Source organism: Rattus norvegicus, chromosome 4 (assembly GCF_036323735.1).
Source record: "Rattus norvegicus strain BN/NHsdMcwi chromosome 4, GRCr8, whole genome shotgun sequence".
Taxonomy (NCBI): domain Eukaryota; kingdom Metazoa; phylum Chordata; class Mammalia; order Rodentia; family Muridae; genus Rattus; species Rattus norvegicus.
In genome coordinates, this window is record NC_086022.1 from 59,035,981 (window position 1) to 59,058,901 (window position 22,921).

A 22,921-nucleotide genomic window follows, 5' to 3' on the forward strand; every position below is an offset into this window, starting at 1 on the left:
GTGGGTGCTGGTATGGGTACGTGAGGCTTGCAGTGTTGGGGGACATTAGACTTGCAGATATGGAGATGCTACCAAGAGCAAGGTAAAGGAGAATTGGGGGTCGGGGTGTAATTCAAGGACGGGCCACCTGGGTCAGAGACTGGCTTCCGGGATGGAGGACAAAGTTCGATCCCAGTCTCTCTACCTTTGCTGCTTCTCCTCAGTCTTCATGGTGCTGGGAGGGGCCCCATCCAAGGGACAGAAGCAGTTGCATTGGATCGTCATTCTAGATCAGCGTTCTCAACCTGTGGGGGTCCCCTAAGACCATCAGAGAACTCAGATATTTAGTTGATGAGGAGGAAAAGTACAGTCATAAAGTAGCAACAGCAATAATTTTATGGTTGGGGTTCACCACAACATGAGGAACTACATTAAAGGGTCTCAGTGTTGGAAAGGTTGAGAACCACTGATCTAGATAGAGCCTGGGGCCTACAGGGTATCATGATGGTACCTGGGGAATCAAGATGTTTAGTTAGTGAGCCCTTCTAGGCTTCCTCAGAAAGGGTGACATGGGACTCTGCTGAAGGCAATGGCAGGCAGAATCCTGACTGTCTTACTTAGGGTTCCATTGCTGTGAATAGACACCGTGACCAAGGCAACTCTTATAAGGACATTTAATTGGACCTGGCTTACAGGTTCAGAGGTTCAGTCCATTATCATCCAGGCAGGAGCATGGCAGCGTCCGGGCAGGCATGGCACAGGAGGAAGTGCAAGTTCTACCTCTTTGTCCAAAGGAAGCCAGGGGAAGACTGTCTCTTATGTGGCTAGGAAGAAAGTCACAAAGCCTACCCACAGTGACACATCTCCCACTCAAACAAGGCCATACCTCCTAATAGTGCCACTCCCTGGACCAAGCATATTCAAACCACCACACTGGCCCTGTGTGAGGTGAGGCTTGGTTGCCTGGTGACCATCCCAGGGCAGCTGTCCACTGTCCACTTGCTATGCCCACTCAGTACTAGCTAAACCTTGATACTGCTCATTCCTTTGCCACCATGTCGAGGCAGCTTAACATGGACACGGTGCGGCAAAACTTCTGGAAGGAAGAGTATCTCAAAGAGATGATGTTGCGTTACGAATGGCAGCGCAAGTACGGGACTCTGGTGAAGGCCAAGCAGAAGGCTAAGGCTGCATCCCGTCTGCCCTTCAAACTGCCTACCATGCTGCCTAAGGTCCCAGTCTCACTACCACCTGTCTCCAAAACAGCCCCGTCTAAAGCCCCCAGCCCTACTCCAGAACCTCTTTTTCTGTCAGAAATGTACCCAGTTCCACCTGACACCAAAGCCCTGCTGTATGAAGGCATCTCCCATGACTTGCAGGGGCGCTACCAGTATCTCAACACCCGAAAACTGGACCTGCCAGAGACGCGTTACCTGTTCCCCATCACCACCAACTTCACATATGGCTGGCAGCTGGGTGAGCCCCAACCTCCCATACATGAGTCCTCTCACAAACATGGAGCTCCTCCTGCCCTGTGCTGGAGGGGAGACATTTTAGGGGAAGGCCAGGTTGTGGGCAAGGAGATAGACCTGGTAGAGACAAGCTCTGTGAAATGGAGTGGTGGTGGTCAGGGAGGCAGGGGCATTGTCAGCAAAGGCCTGTCTCAGGCTTTTAAGGCTGAGAGCTAAATGGTATGGGAAGGGTTCTACCCTAATTTGAGAGGAAGCTAGTGAAGATTCAAGCAGGCGAGTGAGAATGGATTAGAGACTGAAGCTTCGAGGCTGGCGAATTAGGTATTTGTGTTATCTGGCAAGACGTGATTAGGATTGGAACTGAAATCAAGGATGTTTTGGACAAGACTTGGAGGAACTTCTTGGTTTAAACGTGACAGGGAGGACAAGCAATAACAACCCACGGATTTGCTTGTAAGATTAGAAGACGACAGGTCTGTGATGGCCATAGTAGGTTCACGATGTCACTGAGGTCACTGTGTGTAGAAGCATGGCCTTCAGGAGTTAGGTCGGAGCTAAGAATGGAATTTTCCCTGAAGAGAGTGGGAAGGTGGGCCAGAGGGTAGGGGTGGCACCAGCAGGAAGGCGAGTACCTGTTTTTCTCTGTGAGGCTGAAGGTTAGGTCATCAGCTAGGACCCAGAGCCGGAGAAGCCCAGTGGCTTTTCAAAAGTGTGGGGAAAAATAACAAGGCTGAATGTGTCATTGGGTAATCTGGGCTCAAAAGTATCCATTTACTCACTACCTACGAGTCAGAAGTTGTAGGGAGTGTGTCCCACTGCCTGAGCATGTGCAGAAAAGGTGGGTGGTTGGGAGCAACACAGCGCCCTCATTTTCCTCTGAGGTGACAGTAAGGGGAGCCGGCTTCCCAACAGAAGCCAGAGGAAGTGAGGTAGAGGAAGAAGGAAAGTCTCATATCTTCAGAGTTTGTCCCTGTGACAAACATGGTGGCCCTGAAGAGAGAGTGCAGTGGTCCATCTTCTAAATGCCAAAGGGCCTGGTGGAACATCTTAGAACCGAATGATCATGGCAGACAGCTGAGCCCAGTGATCCAGCACCCAAACGTATTATCCTGTAGTCCCCACTTCTCAAAAAAGTCCTTTTAATTTATTTATGCAAGGTAGATATGACACAGGCAGAGTCCTAGGGCTATGTGGGAGAGTCCTGTGCTCTGAGCCCTCTTCCTCAGAAACCCATTCCTAGTATCTGACATCTTTTCCCAGGTCCTCCAGCAAAGCAAGAAATGGTTTCCTGCAAGATGTGCCGAATTGAGTCATTCTTCCGTAAGAATGGTGCCTTTGCATTCCTGGATCCCCGAGATCTGGCCCTCTGAGCTTGGGCCTGGCAGTGACTTAGGAACCAAAAGAAGAAATAAGAGGATTCCTGGTGGAGCTTCATTACTGTGTGTGTGTGTGTGTGTGTGTGTGTGTGTGTGTGTGTGTGTGTGTGCGTATGCTAGTCTATTTTTGTTCTCCCTGGCCTTAATGCTTCCCTCTGAGCCTTTTTTTTTTTTAAGATTTATTCATTTGTTATATATAAGTACACCAGAAGAGGGCATCAGATCTCTTTACAAATGGTTGTGAGCCACCATGTGGTTGCTGGGATTTGAACTCAGGACCTCTGGAAGAGCAGTCGGGGCTCTTAACCGCTGAGCCATCTCTCCAGCCTGTGAGCCTTCCTAAAACTATCTCACACTTAAGGTCACCCTTTAGCCTTTTCCTTAACCATCAGCTTCATATCTCCATGGAGACCCAGCAAGTGAGCGGGCAGGCTGGGTAGGATGGAAGCTATTCTCCAGGAGAAGGCTCCTTCGTGCCAGGAGACAGTAGCTCCTGGAAGTTCTGGGTGTTCCTAGGAAGACAGTGGCTTGTCAGTCAAATGTCAGGGTAAAGGGGCAACTACCATTCCCTGTCTGCCCCTTACCTGACCCCGAGTGCCCGCAGCTGCAAAGTCCTGCCTCGATGCACTTGTTCTAGCAGTTCCCGCAAGATGCGCTGCCGTCCTGCTACATCCTCCTAGGTGGCATGAGCTCTGAGCGGGCAGGTGTGGCCAAAAAGGGGCCGCCCCGCACCCGCCCCTCTCCGGCTGAGCTCTGCTAGAAGCAGCTGTCTGCGGTCCTCCTCATCCCCTCAGGGGACACAGCCGTGGTGGCCATGCCGCCTCCCCACTTCCCACCCCATCTCGCTTTACCTGTGGTGACATCTGAGTCACTCTGGGAGGGAGCCCCAGCGGGTGAACCCGGCGATGGTGGTTGGCAAAGATGCGGAGTCGTTCCAAGACCTGGGGAGGCAGAACTCAGCCGGGTCCCGCCTGGGCAACCCTCCCGCCCCCTCCACCACCACTTCTGGCAGGCCGGGCCCTGGGACGCACCCGGAGCCGCTGCTGCTCGCGGTCCCTGCGCCGCCGCAGCCTGGCCGCGCCGTTCAGCTCCAGCAGTCGCTGCAGAACCTCCTGCCCTGGGCTGGCCAGCACCTCCTCTCTGCTCCGGGGTGCGGACCACGCGACCTTGGAGGGTTTGGGGTTCCTAAGGCCTCTCTGCTCCCTGTGAGCACTGGGAAGCCTTGACTGGCGCTCCTCAGCCTCGGTGGCAAGTATCCTGCCTTCTGGGCTTTGGAGCTGTGGCGGGTTGGAAGGTACCGCAGGGAGAGGAGCCCACTCCCCTTCCTGGGTGGCTGCTGCCTCTGTCAGCTGGGTGCTACTACCCTGGGGACCTGCTATCCTCTTTTCCACGGGCTGAGGGATCTGCTTTTCTGGGAGTTTGCAGAAGTCGCTGGAACGGCCCTGAAGGTTGCCCTCTTCCTGGCGCCATACTGTGGATTCTCCCTGAACTTCCCCCCATACTACTGAATTAGTGCCTTCCCCAAACCGAGGGATTTTTAATTCCTGGCCCTGTTGAGCTTGCTTCCTTTCACATTGACTCTGAGGAACCCCTTTGTCTTGTCCCTGAACTGACTCTCCTTTATAACCCTGAGGTGACTGCCCACATTGACCCTGTGTTGTCTTCTCTGGGTGATCCTGAGGAGTGAGCGGTGTCTGAGGTTGTGCTCTCTCCTGGCTCAGGCCAGAGCCTAGCTCCTTGGAGGCGTCTTGGAGAGCTGACAACTTCAGGGAAGCCAGGCCAGCTTCCTGGCCCAGCTTTCCCTCCACTGTGCTTCCAAGTGTCTGTCCACAGGAACTCTGAATGTTTGGTTCTTCTTGACTCCTCTTTTCCATCTTGCCTGGGTCCTAGGAAGGAAAAACATTTTGGGCCCAAAAACTTTGTGAGGGAGCCCTGTGACGGGACCGCTCTTCCCGAGTGGGTTCCATATCATATCACTGCCTCTCCCAGACAGACTCCACCCCTGATGCCCCTTTGAAGGGACCTTGCCCATGATCCTTTGACCCTTTCACCTTAAGTTCTGAGTTTCCTGGCTCCTTGAAGCTACTGTTGCTGGTGGGCTGTAAGCAACCTGGGGGTGAAAAGACAATGACCGATGTCTACGCATCGGCATCGTACACACGTTACACCCAAATTAGGGAAAAGATGCTTGAAACGGAGCAATGGTGGCGCACACCTTTAATTCCAGCACAGAGGCGGGCAGATCTCTGTGAGTTTTCGGACAGCCTGGTCTACAGAGTGAGTTCCAGGCTTGCCAGGGCTACACAGAGAAACCCTGTCTCAAAAAACAAAACAAAACAAAACAAAACCAACAAAACAAAACAATAAAAATGAGGATGCCTGGGTGGGCCCTAAAGGGGGAGTCCTGAGGTGCTTGTGTTTCAAGTTATCACAATTCCTGCACCTTCGTTCCCACCACCTTAGCATGCACTGCGTACCATGTGCTGCATGCTGTGTGTCACTTGTGTCTGCAATGGCCAACCCCGACTTCTTAGCCCGAAGAGACCTCTCTAAGGAACCCGCACACTTCCTCCCCCAAGCACAGCACAGGAAGGGCCCATTTGCTGAGATCCTATGGCATAACGACACCCCCCATCCCCCCCCCACACACACACTTTATCCGGTACGGAGGTTCAGGACCACAGAAGAATCCCCCTGCATGGGCCCTACTTTCTCTCTGTTATGAAAGTCCTACCAAGCTGTTTGTTTCTGACGACAAACTCCAAAGAAGTTCATGATGAAAATTTAAGCCAGAGCCTGGCTTGAAAACTGCCAAGTCTTCACAATTAACAAAAGAAATCTAAAAGAGGGATCGCCGCCGCTGCTCCCTGCAGCTGTGGAAGGGAGAGCGGCTCTGCTTCATCATACATACACACATCCTTCAGTCAGAGCTGGATGAAGGGCCTGCGGTGTTTCATAGCTCCTAAATCGAGCTCCTTTGCAGAGTGTCATGTCTTTCTCTTGCAGGGAAAAGAGGCGGAATACTCTCACCGGTAACCACAGGGGTTTGTTTTCTATGGAAATACATGCACCTTCCAAGGGGCTTTTTGAACAAAGGAGTTGTATAAAATTCTCAGGCTTTCGAAATCATTATCAAAAAGTGGGAAAACAATCTCTTCCCTTCTTCCTGCTGAACCTGGTCTTATTAGTGAGTAATACCCCCACTCCAAGCCAGGTAATTAAGTGTAATTTGTACCCAATATACTTGTAAAAATTCTGCCAATCATAAAAAGGGACAATTAGCACTCTTTCATTCAAGTGATAAAACAATTGGAAGTATATAGCTTTTGATAAGTGCATTGTTTAACACAATTTGAGAATCAATTCCCTTCGCAGCAGGCAGGAGGTGGGGGAAGGGAAGGCCAGAGCATCCTTCCCACCAAGCCTACTTCAAGTCTTAGTCCTCTCACAAGGTTGTGATCTTAGAGACTAGATCCAGCCCTCCAGTGTGTCTGGATAGCCCCTGTGCTTAACCTAAGGGTGGCAAACGGATAGTCTATGGTTGCTATTCTGTTCTTCTTCCTTGGGTATCTTGCAGCTTCTTTGGGACAGATATCCCTGCTGGTTCTTCCTGCTGCTCCTATCAAATTCAGTCCAGAATCCCACTGGACATGCTGATGCCAATAGGGAAATTAGCAACAAAACCTACTTCCGTTGAGCATAGTGGTACACCTGTAATCCTAGTACTCATGAGGCTGAGGCAGGAGGATTGTGAGTTCAAGACCAGGCTGGTCTATACAGCAAGGTTAAGATGACCTATACAGGGGTTGGGGATTTAGCTCAGTGGTAGAGCGCTTGCCTGGCAAGTGCAAGGCCCTGGGTTCGGTCCCCAGCTCCGAAAAAAAGAAGAAAAAAAAAAAAGATGACCTATACAGAAAGACCCTGTCTCAAAAAATAAAAATAAATAAACACGGATGTATTTAAAAGCCCATTTGCTGCCGGCTGACTCTGACGCCCACTGAAAAGCTGTGAGATGAAGAATGACCTGGGATGAAGGTGTCCCCGCCTCCCGGTCTCCTCTGGCTTACCGACTCCAGGAGCCCCTGCTCCACTGGCTTCTTGCCCCTCTCCTGTTGGTGTAGTAGGTGCACTTTTGGCAGGTATAATGGGGCCCTCCAGCCTTGGAGCTCCATCACTCCCAGCTTCATCCAGATCTGAGGTGGATGAAGAATCTGTAGCCAGCCTCCTGCAGGAGTTTAGCAGCCGCAGTGGGGAGATAGCCTAGCCAGCTCCACTAGTCTCCCCAGTCCCCCCATACTGCCTAACTCTGAATCCAGGAAGCCACCCCTAACTTGGTACCCAGCAGATCCAGGAATTGGAGGCAGGAGGAGGGACACTGGGGGACCATGATGGGAAGTATGTTCTCTGTCACTGTGAGGCAGTATTGAGAATGTAGAATCCCTGGGGAACAAGACTCACCCTTTTAGGAGCTGATGGCTCTCACTGTGGGCTTCCCCAGCCTGGGGTGAAGGGCACAACTTGGAACTCTGCAAGGATCAAGTGAGCTCAGACCCACATGGTAACATTGCTCCAGTGAGGAAGGAAACTCCCAGCCGACCCCCATGTTTCCTGCCTCCCGGCATTCATGCCCTCTGTGGCACCTCTTCCTCAAGGCTGACAGTACTAACTACTATCCTACCTTTGTTTCTACCAAGGATACCTCAGCCTGAGAAGCACATGTCCTGATCTCAGTGACAGTTCTGCTTTGGGACCAGTAACCTCTCCAAAGGATAGTCCAGCTTGAGGGGAGTCCATGGCGAAGGCCTCTCTGAATCTCTGGCTCAGGGCTATGCTGGGCACCAGCGCCTTTGCCCTCCTGAATCTGCCAGGTGGCATTCTTCCCTCTGGGTAGCCACATGGGAAGACTTGCATATGACCCCCATTTCATTTCACCAGCTAGTTGTCAACTGTTCAGTCTTTAAGTTAGGAAAACATGGTGTTTGCTGGGTATAGTAGAAGCCCTTTTGTTCCAGTGAGTACAGTGGTTCTCTCAAAAGCCTTTGAAAAAAAATCTAGAAGGATCTATCATCACCCACATTTATATCTAGGCAATCAGAAGTATAGAGTCCACAGGAAACAGAAATTTGAACCGGTAAGTCCTTAAGGCCCATGCACCTTCCACTTCTCACTCCAGGACTCCCTCAGTGTCACCCCGAACCTCTCTCTACTTGGCCCACTCACCAGCTGCTCAAAGTCTCCATCCACGCTCCTGCCCAAGGACTGGCTGCACTGGCTCCATGCATACTGAGTCTGGTCCCTCTGGCTGCAGAACCTGGCCAAGGGGGGCCAGAAGAGGCCTAGCCCTACCCCAGCCAGCAGCTCCAAGTCCCAGAGAAGCTGCAGGAGGATGGGAAATGAGAACATGAGAGATCCACTCTACCTTCTGCATCTGCTTCCCTCTGTGCCAGCCCCTACCTTCTCCTGGGCCCGCTGGCTCCCCTCCATCTCCAGCAGGATCATAGGTAGCTCCAGCCCTGGGGGACAGTCCCAGCCCTCATGAACCTGGAGTGGGGATCAAGAGTGGAGTCAGGCCCTGTCCGCTGCCCTGGAAGCAGCACTCGGATTTCCTTACCTGCTGTAAAGCATCTTGGAGCTGGTCTAGATCTGCAGGGCGCTGGAAGAGAAGTTGGTACAGGGTCAAGGCTTGCTTGTGGCTGCAGGGGAGTCTTGGGTGCCCAGGAGTGCTTGGCTGTGCCATGGAGAAGAGAACAGGTCAGATGTCCCCTCCTTCCTCAATATCTGCATCTGCTACAGAGGCCTCAAGGGAGGTAGAGGACGGGAACAGGGGACAAAGGCTCTGATCTCAATAATGCAGGGCCCTGACACCTGAGCAGGGCTGTGCATGAGCCTCCCGAGACACTAGGGTTGCTCTGGGACAGGTTTCATGGACTAGAGGAGGAAGGCAGAGCCGGACACCAGCGACCTCGGTGTATGTTCCTGTTTATGACCCTAATGAGTATTTGTCTTGCATGGGCATCGTCGTGGTGTTATTAATGTCGCTGTGGTAGAATGGCCTGACAAAAGCAATGTGGTCCTGTGGAGGTGACTCAGCAGCTACCATTGCTGTCTTTTCAGAGGAAACAGGTCAGGTCCCCACATGGAAGCTCACATCCATCTGTAAAACCAATCCCAAGGGATCCTGCATCCTCTCCAGTCTCTGTGGGCATCAGGCACACTCATCAGGCCCTTACGTGTATGCAGGCAGACACACACACACACATATACACACACAGAGACACAGACACACACACACACAGACACAGAGACACAGACACAGAGACACAGACACAGATACAGACACAGATACAGACACACACACACACAGAGACACACAGACACAGACACACACACACACACAGAGACACACAGACACAGACACACACACACACAGAGACACAGACACAGACACACACACACAGACACAGACACACACACACAGACACAGACACACACACGCACACAGAGACACACACACAGACACAGACATAGACACAGACACACACAGACACACACACACAGACACAGACACAGACATACACAGACACAGACACACACACACAGAGACACAGACACAGACACACAGACACACACACATACAGACACAGACACACACACACACACACACACACACATCTTTTTTGTAAAAGACCAATTTAGGGGGGAAAGTGTTTGGTTTAGCTCCCAATTCCAGGTTACAGCAATCAGTGTGGGGAGGTCATAGTGGCAGGAGCTTAAGACAACAGTCATTATCACCTCTGAAGCCAAGAGCAAAGAAAAGAAATACATGCTCTTAGTACCCAGTTTTCTCTACCTTCATAGAGTCTGAGGGAGCAGTGCAGTCTATGGTCTGCTGTGTCTTCCCACACCGAGTAAAGCAATCAAGATAATACCTCACAGACATGGCACAGGGCACCCTGATCAAGCCTCACTGGGATGCTCTTCCCAGATGATTCCCAGATGTGTCAAGTTGAGCATTAGAACTGACCATCACATGAATACACCCTGGCTTACGAGAATTTTCCAGCTGTGTTAAATGGTCACCATGCAAGTATGCTTTGCATGGGTCGTGGTGACAGCGGCAGCTCCTGGCAGCATGACATGTGTCTGCCCCCGCACACCTCTCTCTGCATGGGATTCCTCCTCACAGCTCCACGTGGTAGGCGCTGGGACCGTCCTCATTTGCACGCCGTGAGGGAGTTTCTGATTCACGGCAATGTTCCCCTCACTTGGAGGGACATGGCAAACACACTCTGGAAAGTCATGGTCCAGGGACAATCGGTTCGAGGTGGGTGTAAGCAGCGAGAGGGAGCAAATAGTGGGAGTCCAGCAGTGGTACAGTCTCTGCCCACCTGCTGAACATTGTTCAGGGTCGTCCTACCTGTTCCCCTTCTATGCAGGATGCCCGCTGCCCCTGCACTCATGTACACATGCATGTATGCTGTTGCTGCTCGTGTACATATGCAGACCGTAGTAAGGAAAAGAACCAAAACAGATGGAAGTCTCTACAGCTGAAATGTCAACTATTCCCCACAAACCCAGGCCTGGTCCCCAGGCTGACACTATTGGGAAATGCCATAATCTTTTAAGGAATGAACTGTTCCAGTAATCCTTAGGTCTCCGGGTGATGGTGGCGCATGCCTTTAACCCCAGCATTTGGGAAGCAGGTGGATCTCTGTGTTTTTGAGGCCAGTCTGGTCTACAGAATTCCAGGAAAGCCAGAGTTACACAGAAAATACACAAAACAAACACCCTAAAACAAAAACAAGGAAGAGGGCTGGAGAGATGGCTCAGCGGTTAAGAGCACTGACTACTCTTCCAGAGGTCCTGAGTTCAATTCCCAGCAACCACATGGTGGCTCACAACCATCTGTAATGGGATCTGATGCCCTCTTCTGGTGTGTCTGAAGACAGCTACACTGTACTGACATATAATAAAAAAAATAAATCTTTAAAAAATTAAAAAAAAAAAAAACAAGAAAGAGAGAGAGACAGAGATAGAGACAGAGAGACAGACAGACCTTAGGTTACAGTCAAAGTAGACTGTGCGGTCCTGACTCTGTCTCGTGGTTCATAATGTAAGAAGTTTGCTCCAGCCAGTAATCCCCACCGGTGCCATCCACTGCCTCACCAAAGGCCTGAAGCAACACGGCAAGCCACTCTCGGGTGGAAGCCTCCAGGACTGAGAGTCAATTCATTTCAAACATTTTCATTTTTAAATCAAAGCAATGGAGAGCTAGCTAAGACACCCTGGACTCTTCACGGCCCATTCCCTCTGGTCCTGAGCAGCTTGGCCTGCTTGTACCTGGCACCCCAGCAGGAGAGGGCGGTGCAGACAGTATTCTCTGGCCCCCAAATGAAAATGGCCTCTCTCTTTGAAAGAAGGCTGAGCTGGAAAGTGGGGGGGTGGGGGGTGGCCTCCAATTCAATTCAATACTCTGTTGCCTAAGTAAGTCATGAAGGGCTTAGGGGTGTCTCTCCTGGGGCAATTAGGCCCTCATTTACCTTACATTAGGATCATTAGTGACAATAGAGTCCCCTGATCTTAGAACCAAGATTTCTAAAACTTTTTTCTATTTTTTTTTTGTTTGTTTGTTTGTTTTTCAAGACAGGGTTTCTCTGGGCTGTCCTGGAACTCAATCTGTAGACCAGACTGGCCTTGAACACAAAGATCCTCCTGCCTCTGCTTCCGGAGTACTGGGATTAAAGGCGTGTGCCACCACTGTCCAACAAGATTCCTAAAACTCTTGAGGCCACATAGCTCATGTATGGCAAAGAAAACTCAAAATCTGGGCCTTTTCTATTCCAAAAATCTTTCCCCACAATGACATCTTGGTACGTCGTCTGTATGTCTGTCTGTCTGCTGCTATGGCTGTGAACGTACACAGATGTGTATGCACATGTGTCTCTAAGGGTTCTGGTGCATATGTACAAATGCCGCACATAAGCTGGACTTCTCTTGCCTCTGTTTAGGCGTGCAGTCCTGTGCCATCACCAGTTCTTAGAGTAACCAAGAAGATATGGAAGCATTCAGATCAACAAACCCAGAAGAAAGAAAGAAGGCTGGGCATGATTTATACTTCTTCTCAGTGGCTCTTCAGCCCCTGCAAGGTCCCATACAGATCCACAAAGGGTCTCAGGTAAGAGTCGCAGGCCACGCCTACCACACAGACTGAGCACAGGGCAGAGACCAAAGCACCTGGGTTATCCTCTCCATTTCAAAGTCTGAGGCAGCACCAGGAAGTGGCCAGTTGGGGCAGCCCGGGGATACAGACATAAGGATGGGTTAAGGAGTCTCTGGGCCCCAAATTCTCAGCAGCCCAGCCACCGACATGAGTGCCAGGAAGAAGTACACACACGAGGAAGTCATGGGCAAGTGTAGTTTATTCTTGTGTTTTGACACTGTGGACGGCTGGAGAGCAGACCTAGGACCCCATTGCCTGAGCCCAGCAGACTCAGCAGCTATGGTCTGGAGGTTGCTGCTTACCAAGGGATAACTTCTGGCCAGATAAGTCCTGGATGAGGATGTTCTTTTTTTTTTTTTTTTTTTTTTTTCGGAGCTGGGGACTGAACCCAGGGCCTTGTGCTTGCTAGGCAAGCGCTCTACCACTGAGCTAAATCCCCAACCGATGAGGGTGTTCTTAACTCAGGGTGGACCCAGAGGCTGCTCCTGACTGGGAGTGGACAGCATGCGAGCTGGCTAGCCTCCAGTAAGCAGGACTGATGGGCAGGCCTCAGGTGAGATGCAATGGCCTTCATGCTCCACCAGGCCTGCAGGACACTGGCAGCCTGGAACACAGGGCCTCACGCAGTGGGCTGCCAGCTCCCCTAGGGGTATGTGCTGGTTGAAACAGGTACGGGGACAAGGCGGTCCACACTCATCAAACACAAAGCCACGTTCCACAGGGCAGCCCACCACTGTAGGCAGAGAGGAAAGCAATGTCACAGAGGTCCCCCACACCCTTCTAGCTGTTACTCCATACTTTATAGCTTCCCTGTGCCCTCTCTGTCCAGACTTGAGTCTTTTGGGCTGCCCCTCCTTTCCCTACAATGCCCTCCATCAATGTGGTATCACCCCCTTACCACAGAGTGTAGGGCCCCTCCAGACAGGAGTCACCCCAGCCTGGCGACAGTGGCTAGCATAGGCTTCAAGGGCATCACAGAGACAGGTATCAGCTGAGGAGCCTGGCCCACAAGCACACAGGTCATACACACAGGCGGCAAAGAAGGGTTCTGGTGGCACCACAGCATGGCAGCGACTGAACGGTGAAGACTTCAGGATCCCGCACCGGGCATTGGCCTCACGTCTGGCACGGTAGCCTGCTGCCCGGCAGGGGTCCACCTCTCGGCCTGCAGAACATGGCCGGCCAGGCCCCAGCCCCTTGGGGACCTACACAGAGAGAGCAACCATGATGTGAAAACATGGCTGGCAAAATCTGCCTTCGATCAGGACGTGTCATGCTCCAGTAGACAAAGTCCCACTACAGGAAGTAGAGGTGCGGGCCAGCTCAGAAGAGGAAGGGGATTAATGGGGAGACCAAGAAAAGGTGACTAGGGGGGTCTTGAACAAAATACATTATATACATGTATAAAAATATCAAAATGAAATAAATTACTATGTATAAATAATATATGCTAATTTTAAGGGCAAAGGCATACTGGTACACCATGATCCCAGCATTAGAAGGCTGGGGCAGGAGGATCCTGGGCTAGATATATCTAGACAACATGGTGAGACTTTGTGTCAGAAAAGGAAAAGCAAAGGAATCAAAGCTGTCGCTTCAAGGACAGCACAGGCTGGGCTGCGGGATGCAGCACAGTTGGAAGAGTGCTTGTCTACTGCACAAAGCCCGGCCTCTGTTTGATACTCTGCCCTGCATGACAGACTGGAAATGGTGGCGCACTCCTGTAATCTCAGCACTTGGGGACAGGCAGGAGGGCTAGGGGTTCAATGCTATTCTTGGCTACATAGAGAATTCAAGGACAGTCTGGGGGCTGGTGAGATGGCTCAGTGGTTAAGAGAACTGGCTGCTCTTCCAGAGGTCCTGAGTTCAATTCCCAGCAACCACATGGTGGCTCACACCCATTTGTAATGGGATCTGATGCCCTCTTCTGGTGTGTCTGAAGACAGCTACAGTGTACTCGCATACATGAAATAAATAAATAAATCTTTAAAAAAAGAAAGAAAGAAAAAAAAAAAGGACAGTCTGGGTTATGTGAGACTCTGTCTCAAAACAAAACAGAAGCAAAAGTGCCCATCGAGGTGTGATCCTGGTTCTCGGGAAGTTGGGATAAGAAGGTATCAGGTAGGAGCCCAGTATGGGCTTCCTAGCTGGACTCCCAAAATCAAACCAGTAAGACAGCAAAGAAAAGAACCATCTATGTTCATCTTGTCTTCTCTTTACAAATAAACTAAGGCTAGACCAGATAAAGGACTTGTTCAAGGTTCCACAGCCAGCAAGTGACAGAGTATGCTGTAGGGAGTCAGGTGACATGGTTACCACCCAGCCTCTTCCATTAATTAAGGGAGGCTTTAAGCCACTGGCATCTACGATAATGCAGAAGCCCGTCTTGGGTCCTGTAGCAGGGGCCTGTCCCCAGTCCTCTAGGCTGTTGCAAATTCTTCCTCTCAAGCTACTCACCTTCCAGCTGTTCCCAAATGCAGCCTCTGTGGGCAGGAGCCTCCCATCCGGACCCTGCAGATCGTCCTGGGCAAAGCCATTGAAGTTCCCACAGAGGCCACAGGTCTGGCCCCGGTAGGAGCTGGGAACTCTCACCTCCACCTGGGATTGCCCGTCCCACAGCACCTGTGCAGAGGGGGGAGGACAGAGACCCAAAAGAGTTCACTCGATAATTTGATAGTCCCCCTGCTGTGGGATGGACAGGTACACACTGCTCATTGAAGGGCCACTTCCCTGTATACCCTGCTACACAGCTGACCAAAGACTGATGGCACGGAGAGCTGCCCACTGCTGCAGGGAGAGCTGCCCACTGCTGCAGGGAGAGCTGCCCACTGCTCCTGGGCATCTTTCAACTGGGCTCCAGGTGGAACAAACCCACCTCCTGAGAACCACTGTCTTGGGGCCTTAAGGAAGGTACAATGCCATTAGAGTTTGGATCAAGTGCACACAGCGTGGGTTTGTAAGTTATGGCTCTGGCTGCCAGCAAGAGATTGTTACTTGTCCACATGGGAGTCGGGAGGGTCCTCAGAGACCACCCAGAACACCTTGACTACCTCCTGATCCCTACCGACTTTGGACCCCAATCTCAGGTTATGGATGACTGAGTACGAAGGTCTCTGATGCTGAGTCGTGCCCCCCCCCCCAGCTGAGGGCCGAACCCAGGGCCTTGGGCTTGCTAGGCAAGCGCTCTACCACTGAGCTAAATCCCCAACCCTGCCGAGTTCTTTTTTCTTTCCTTCTTTCTTTCTTTCTTTCTTTCTTTCTTTCTTTCTTTCTTTCTTTCTTTCTTTTTTTCTTTCTTTCTTTCTTTCTTTCTTTCTTTCTTCCTTCATTCATTCATTCATTCATTTATTTATTTATTTATTTATTTATTTATTTATTTATTTATCATTATATATAAGTACACTGTAGCTGTCTTCAGACACACCAGAAGAGGGCATCGGATCTCTTTACAGATGGTTGTGAGCCACCATGTGGTTGCTGGGAATTGAACTCATGACCTCTGGAAGAGCAGTTGGGTGCTCTTAACCATCTCTCCAGCTGAGTTCTTTTTAAGGATGTCCCCTACGCTCGCTCTCCCACTCCTGCCTCCTCCTCCCACCAGGCAGGAGCAGACACCTGACTTGGAAGTTACAGAAGCCTTAGAAGTGTTAAGGCTCCAGGACCACCCTGTTTTGCCCTCTGGCCACACCTGAAGCCCAGGCTGGGCATGCAGGATCACGGTGTGACCACGAAGCTCAATGTACAGCAGTGGCTCCCGAAGGAAGGGCAAGGTCACCGTGTGCTGGTCCACCTGGAAAAGAGGGGATAGGGGGAGGGAGGGACCATGTCGGGTCAGACATGTGAACTGGGTAGGACTGACCTTCCCTGGGTCCTTGGCTCACCATGACTGTCCTGCCTTGCAGCAGCCTCACAGCCACGGTTCCCAACAGCACCGCTACCTCTTGGGTCCAGGCCACACCCCTCCGGCCCCGGTCATCATTAGTCACGTGCACACTATGAGGAGGAAGGGCCCAGGTGCCAGAGGTCAGAGGTGCCAGGTTTAGGTGTCAGGGAGAAGGAAAAGGGGTTCATACCTGAAGTCCTCGCTGTGGCAGTCCTTGGCCAGCACGTAGCTGCAGCTGCCCTGGAAGTGCAGCAGGCGGCCATCGAAGGTGCGGTAATGGGGGTCTCCGAAGGCCATGCAGGAAGCCAGCCCGGGCAAACAGCGGGGACAGCAGCTGCCGGGACTCAGGGCAGGGACCTCATCCTGGCCTCAGACCCAAACACAGTCAGTCACAGGACACTCTCCCGTCAAGTCTCAGCACTTCACCCCACCCCTCGCCCCTGTGGTCTCTCTGATCCCTTAAACCCAGGTTCACCCCCTGGTGGTCACTCCAGGAACAGCATCAGCCCTGGCTTCCTGGTTCATGGAAGGCAAGAGAAGCCCAAGCCCCTTCTCATCACTCTGGGATAGCAGTGGCTTGTGTGCCTTGGTCCTACCACCTTGAACCAAAGCACTCACCCGGCCACATGAGAGGTTCCTGCAGCGCTGGCTCTGGCAGTGCACAGTACCAGCCACACAGGCACAGCTGGTGCAGGCGTCCACTATCCAGTGTTCTCCAGAGGCCACCCAGCGACCCTGGTGCGAGCATGATCCGGTAGGGTCTGAGGAGAAATGACACAGATTCAGTGCCCTACTCAAACACTGTCAAACATAGCAGTGTTTCTGGACAGACATCCAGTTCTCCTTCTTAGACTGTGTGGTGGAGGATCTCAGCAGGAGAGTGATGGGTTGGCGGGACCCCAGCAACATTAGCATAACCTGTACCTGCCACACATGATCTGAGGAACGGTGGGCAAAGGAAGGCGGGTCTAGCATCCACCCACAAATATGGGCCATGTGAGTGATGGGGACATTGTTCTGCTGGACAAGGAGTGGAGGCCTGGCTTCATTCCCACCTGCACTGTTGGGTGTTCTTGTGGGGCAGACAGAGGGACTTACCTATGTTACCCTTCCTCCATCAACCCATCCCTCGACTTGGCACTGCTCAAAGCCTGTGCCAGCTTTAGGCACTTTTAACCATAAGGACAGGAGAGCTCCCCACGACCCTGCTAAAGACAGATACCATTGTTTAGGGGTTTCCCGAAGGAGCCAGGCTGTGGTAGTTTGAGTGAAAATGGCCTACCACAGAATGACAGGGAGTGGCATTATTAGAGGTGTGGCTTGCTGGAGGAAGTGTGCCACGGGGTGGGGGGGTGGGGCTTTGAGCTTTTACAAGCTCAAGCCAGGCCCAGTGTCTCTCTCTCTCCCTGCTGCCTGTGGATTCAGATGCAGAACTCTCAGTTCCTTCTCCAGCACCATGTCTGCCTGCACGGCCCTGTGCTTCCTGCCACGATGATAATGGCCTAAACCTCTGAACCTGTAAGCCGGCCCTGATTATTTTCTGTTATAACAGTTGCCACAGTCAAGGTGTTGTCTCCTCACAGCAAAAGAAACCCTACGACAGAAGAGGCCATGACCTGTAATTTCTGTGGCCTTCTGAGTAGGGTCTTAGGCAGTGCCTCTTCCACAGCTCGTTTGGCCCATAGGAACGCCCAACAGCACAGGTGGGCATGGAGCCCAGGCCTCAACCCCATGCCCAGCACAATGCAGCTGCTGCTCACGTGGCCCCCATTGCTGGTGGATGTTAGTCCTACCTCCCTTTTCCTACCCACTTGTCCCCGGGTTACATGATAGGTGCAGGTCATGGATGTTGCTGGGGTCCTTCGGGCTCTCCATGTCCAACTCTCCTGCCAAGAGCCTCCGCCACATGGTCTGTGGAAGAGGAATGGGTGTCCTTCCTGAAGCACTCTCCCCACTTAGAAGCCATTGTCTGGTTCCACCAGCACCCAAGGGTGCTAATTTCTTCAGCAAGCATCCAGAAAGCCTGGTGTCTGGTGGGTATTAGGCCTTGCACTCAGGCTGGTTGCTTATGGAGTCCTAGAGACCCGAAATGCCAGTCCCTCGACCCCTCCACTGGGCCGACTCCCACCCACAAAGTGCAGTGTCTACAGTGAGCCTGGGGTCTTCAAGGCCCCTGAAAAATCCTCAGGCCTGAGAATGCAGGGCTTGGTCCCTATTCCTTCTCCCTCGTGGATCTCTCTCCACCCATGTGAATAGCTCCTCTATTTCCACAAAGAGAAACATTCTAACTGCAGACAAACTCAGGGCACCCACAAATGCAATCCCTTCCCTCCTCCATCCTGGGCTTCTCTCTGATGGGGAGACCAAGTCTGACCACTTACCTTTACACACGGGGCAGCAGCTCCCAGGGGTTGTGTGGTGCTCCCACAGGGGACAGCTGAGCGCAGGACAGGCCCGGTGAGTACAGAGCCATGTCAGATCCTATTGTGACCATGTAATGAACACAACATGGAGAGAGCAGCAGACTTCGTGGGGTTGTGGGGACAGAGTTGGGATTAGGGTATAGGCAGGAGACGACACTCAGGACAAATGTCAGTGAACAGGAGCTCAGGAGCTGCTGAGGGGAAGGGGCTCAACCTCAGCTCACAGAGCAGGAGAAGGGGCTGGAGGACTCTGAGGGTGGCCATGGCAGGAGGACTCACCTGACACTGGCAGGTGTAGCAGGGGTCTGGTGGCACCAGCTCAGACCCCAGCAGGTCCTCTGTGCAGTTACTCAGTGCCTCTGTGAAAGCAGGAACCCAGTGTGGGGTAAGGGGGTCAGGGGACAGGAGCCACAGTCCCAGCTCTGTCCTCAGAATTCTGTCTTAGACAGCCAAACATCCCCAGAACCTGAAAATTTAGGAACTATTTTTGAAAGTTAGCTCAATGTGAATGACTCATGAATTTGCATGTCATTCTTGCACCTCCATAGCAAAGATATCTGTCCTCTACTGCCCGATTTTAGTATATGTCCTGCCAAAGTCAGCATCTTTAGCCTCTTGGGAGAACTTGGCTATGATGCTGAGGGAGGTGGGGCTGGAAACAGACAGCATGCACTCACACATCATGGAGCACGCCAGGCTGCCTGGTCTGTTGTCACTTCCCTTCATAGAGTCTCCCAAAGGGGGAAGTAACGAAGCAGCCCAGGTTCTAGCCATGGTCCCACCCACCAATGGACAAATTAATTTACATCTCGGAGTCTCGTTTTTCATGTGTAAACCGCGCACCCGACTGGGTCGCTGTGAAAATGGGATGAGACACACCAAGTAGCATGTGGCATGCAGTAGGTGCTTAATAACGGAAGTGTCTTCTTACCCCTTGCGGTTCATTCTAGCAAGTGCTCTAAGGATAGATCGGATAGATCGTCCCGATGGAGGGCCGTGGTGGTTTTTACATTACAAATGTACTGAATACTCCTGAGCTCTAGCTGAAACATGGCTGGGGTGAAACTGTAGGATACCGCAGACTATGTCTTTACAGTAAGAACTGTAAGAATGCAGAGGGGCAGACAATCCCCAGCAGAGAACCCTGCCTGTGTGGAGGAACACGTGAGTGTGCCAGCAAAGGTGAGCCACCACGTCTAGGAAGCTGTGTTTCACTGACTTCACTGACAACACCTGGCTTCTGCACGAAGAAGGATGGCTGGGTTGAGCAAACTCCCAAGTCTTCAATCACGGAAACAGTTGGCTATTTTACAATATTTATAATAAAAATACAACTCTCTTTACCCCTACATACTTTTATAATTTTTTTTGAGAAATTGTAATTTCTCTGTGTGGTCCAGGCTAGCCTAGAACTCAAAGATCCACCTGCCTCTGCCTCCTGAGTGCTGGAATTAAAGGCATGCGCCACTACAGCCTGCTCTACATCTTTATAAAAAATTTTTTAGATTTATTTATTATACACTGTAGCTGTCTTCAAACACACCAGAAGAGGGCATCAGATCCCATTACAGATGGTTGTGAGCCACCATGTGGTTGCTGGGATTTGAACTCAGGACCTCTGGAAGAGCAGTTAGTGCTCTTAACCACTGAGCCATCTCTCCAGCCCTCTTTACAAATTCTTATTCACAGAAAAGAAACAGAATGGGCTCTCTCTATCCCCTCCCCCCAATGTCCCTTTGCCTCACAGCTCCCTCAGAGCCAGAAGATAATTGCCACCTTGCCGTGCCACCTCCCAGCCAGGATGTTCCACGACCTGCACGCATGGGCTGCAGAGGCCAGCTCCCCCGACCCCCAGCTTTGCCAACTTAGGCAGAAGCTTCCAGAACTGTCTGTGTGAGTCAGGAGAGGGCCGTGGGAGGAGGGCTAGCTGACTCTACAAGCATTTCTCAGAGGGGCAGCCCCGCCCTCCTGGTTTATCCCACAGCCTGGGACTCACGGGCACAGGCAGGGCAGCAGTGCTGGGGGCCAGGAGGAAGTAGCTGGCTTGGTGGGCAGCCCACCAGACTGGGGCACTGGCGCCGGCGACAGTGCAGGCTGGGAGGCCCCTTGCCCTTCAGCTGCAACAAGAACGAGCAGAGGTGAGTCCAAGGTCATGGAAGCCGAGCTGCTCCTTGGCACCAGATCCCCATCCAGGGGTCCAGACCCAGCCTCCCCAGTCAGACCTGTCCTCTGTCTAGATCCAGGTCTGCTCCCACTGACCAAGCTCAGCCTCAGTCCTGGGCCCAGAGACACATTCTGATACCCCACAGTCCTGCTCCATGAAGTTTGGAACCCAAACTTCCAGTTCCACATCCTGCCCTCTCCTACCTCGCAGATGCACACTTCACATGGGTCGTCCCCAGGTTGGAAGCTCTCCCCGGGTTCGTACTTTCTGCCCTCATGCTCACAGCCTTGAGGTAAGACAAGAACAGAACAAAGAGCCCTCAGCAATGCTGGGAGGGGGGTTCCTCCCCCCTCCAGCTCCTGCTCCCTACTCTGGGACTGAGGAGTGTACAAGGCTGAAGGCCACTTCTCCTGGAGCCCCCTCACATCCACCCCTGCCACCCAGCTCAGCAAAAAGGCAGGAAGGTGTGGCTGCTCATCCCCCACCCAGGGCTCCTCACCCACCACCCCCCACCCCACCTCCCAGACCCCAGGTTCCTAGTACCAGAGCATGAAGGGCAGCAGTCACTGGGCCCCTGCTGGGGCCAGATGCAGGCGCTGACACACTGGACTTGGGCACAAGTGACAATGCCCTTGTGACACATGCAGGAAGAACAGGGGCTGTCCGCCGGCACCCAGCTACTACCTTCAGGATGCTCCTCCCCACGAACGCGGCAGCCTGTGTCCCAGGTAGGCAGGTATAAGCTTTGAGTTTGAGATCTGAGCTTCTGCATCCCCAACCCCACCTGTGGTCAGCACATGGACATGCGGGCACCAAGAGGGAGCTCTGCAGGGATGTGGTATGAACTAGGGCAGAACTCATGTCCGTGGAAGTGTAAGGAGCCACTTGCGTGTTTGATCAAGGCTGCAGGCAGCAGACAGTATCTATGGAACCCACCATGCAACACAGGTACACAGCAGGCATGTAGTAGGTAGACGTGGAATGAATGAATGGTCTTATCACTACCGTGTGCCTCAGGCTTCTCCTGTATTTAATGGGAATTATATCTGTCCTGCCTTGTTTACAGCGCAAGAGATGCTGAACCAGTTCTGGATTAACTACACAGGGTGGTGAGAGGCAGCAGGCTGGCCAAGAGAGGCTGAGGTTCTCCAGTCACTGGCCAGCACGTATGTGCATCTTGACCCCGATACCTGCAACCTGAGGGGCCAGGCAAATTATGTCACCTCTGCCTCCTTTTTCTCATGGGAGGAAGGGGACCAGAGAGACACCTTAGCCTGAAAATGCACTGGACACCAAACTGGACCACCCGAGTTGGACCCCCCGGGACTCAGGTGGTGAAGGAAGATAAAGGACTCCCATTTTCTTCTGATTTCCACATGCAGGCTGTGATGTGCTCCCCAACAAAAATAAATGAATAAATGTAATAAAAATAGGTTGGAGTATAAAATTTATAGATAAGATAATGGTGCTCCTTAAAGTGTGTGTGTGTGTGTGTGTGTGTGTGTGTGTGTGTGTGTGTGTGTGTGTGTGTGTTTTGCTTAGCTCAGGGTCTAGTACACTGTCTAATACGGTGCTCAATAATTGTTACTAATGATGATGATTATGACTGGGAAATAGGGAGACAGCACGGAGAGGAATCTGGCCAACCCACGAACTGTGTGTTGCTCTGGGGGAGGAAAGGCTGAATGCTGCTTAGGGGGACAGCCAAGAACTGAGGCAAGAGAGGCAGCAGGGGGGCTATAGAGCCAGGGGCTTCAGTGTGAGTACAGGGCTGGGTATACCTGTGCATCGAGGACAACAGGTGCCTGGTTCTGTGGCCTGAAGCAAGCAGGGCAGAGGCGGGCACTGGAGCCTCATACAGCTGACCTGGCCAGCCTGCAGGCAGGAGATGCAGGGTCAGGTTTGCCATGGAGACTCGGACCCAGAAGCATAGGCCACCCTTACCCAGCCTTGCGTCTACATACCAGACAGCGGCAGCGCTCACAGCTGCCCTCAGGTCCCTCGAACTCCTCCCCGTCTTGGTGCTCCTGGCCCTGAAAGAGGCAGCCTAGGGGAGACACATTTCCTGTGAGAAGGGAGTCTGTACCACCCTGCCCCACCTCAGACCTGGCAGAAGGAGACAGGGGAAGAGCACAGGTGCCCAGCACACAGAAGGTAGTGGCAAACCATGCTCACTGCGACACACAGGGCAGAAACAGGGGCCTGGAGAAGGGTGTGTGCAGAGAGCCGGAGGACATGGTTTCTTGTGACAGCGCATAGAACCTTCCTGAGGGAGAGATCACACTGTTACTTGGATGTCCCAGTCACCTTCAAGTCAGGCTGTGCTGCCAGCATGGCAGGCACCCAACTGAGTTTATCCAGCCCTCTCCCCTGGCCAGAGACCTGACCACAACCTTGTCCCACC

The 22,921-nt window shown here is 52.2% G+C and overlaps 3 protein-coding genes across 16 annotated transcripts in view; 1 reads left to right on the forward strand and 2 right to left on the reverse strand.

The window, feature by feature from the left end:
* The first annotated feature begins 945 nt into the window (after positions 1-945).
* Spmip1 (sperm microtubule inner protein 1) lies at positions 946-2,868 on the forward strand. The gene is made up of 2 exons (NM_001401268.1): positions 946-1,455; positions 2,712-2,868. Exons 1-2 carry the CDS (start codon positions 1,035-1,037, stop codon positions 2,819-2,821), a joined length of 531 nt encoding a protein of 176 aa, NP_001388197.1. The 5' UTR covers positions 946-1,034; the 3' UTR covers positions 2,822-2,868.
* An 865-nt stretch (positions 2,869-3,733) lies between these two features.
* LOC134486567 (involucrin-like) lies at positions 3,734-5,393 on the reverse strand. The gene has a single exon (XM_063286825.1). It carries the CDS (start codon positions 4,699-4,701, stop codon positions 3,784-3,786), a length of 918 nt encoding a protein of 305 aa, XP_063142895.1. The 5' UTR covers positions 4,702-5,393; the 3' UTR covers positions 3,734-3,783.
* A 6,835-nt stretch (positions 5,394-12,228) lies between these two features.
* Positions 12,229-22,921, reverse strand: part of Kcp (kielin cysteine rich BMP regulator) — a 35,314-nt gene continuing 24,621 nt past the window's right edge. For 9 of the 14 annotated variants that reach the window (XM_017592967.3, XM_039108995.2, XM_039108993.2 and 6 more), the window contains 15 exons: positions 22,693-22,783; positions 22,482-22,564; positions 22,299-22,392; positions 21,061-21,234; positions 20,721-20,803; positions 20,350-20,470; positions 18,633-18,712; positions 18,312-18,411; positions 16,549-16,691; positions 16,121-16,293; positions 15,929-16,040; positions 15,736-15,837; positions 14,505-14,669; positions 12,946-13,252; positions 12,229-12,780 (listed from right to left, as the gene is read on the reverse strand). In XM_017592967.3, coding sequence (XP_017448456.1) covers positions 12,563-12,780; positions 12,946-13,252; positions 14,505-14,669; positions 15,736-15,837; positions 15,929-16,040; positions 16,121-16,293; positions 16,549-16,691; positions 18,312-18,411; positions 18,633-18,712; positions 20,350-20,470; positions 20,721-20,803; positions 21,061-21,234; positions 22,299-22,392; positions 22,482-22,564; positions 22,693-22,783 — 2,046 coding nt within the window. In that variant the 3' untranslated portion in view covers positions 12,229-12,562. Of the gene's footprint in view, positions 12,781-12,945; positions 13,253-14,504; positions 14,670-15,735; positions 15,838-15,928; positions 16,041-16,120; positions 16,294-16,548; positions 16,692-17,028; positions 17,842-18,311; positions 18,412-18,632; positions 18,820-20,349; positions 20,471-20,720; positions 20,804-21,060; positions 21,235-22,298; positions 22,393-22,481; positions 22,565-22,692; positions 22,784-22,921 lie in introns of those variants that run through there. The other 5 variants (XR_005504137.1, XR_005504136.1, XR_005504138.2 and 2 more) reach the window with 4 other exon arrangements.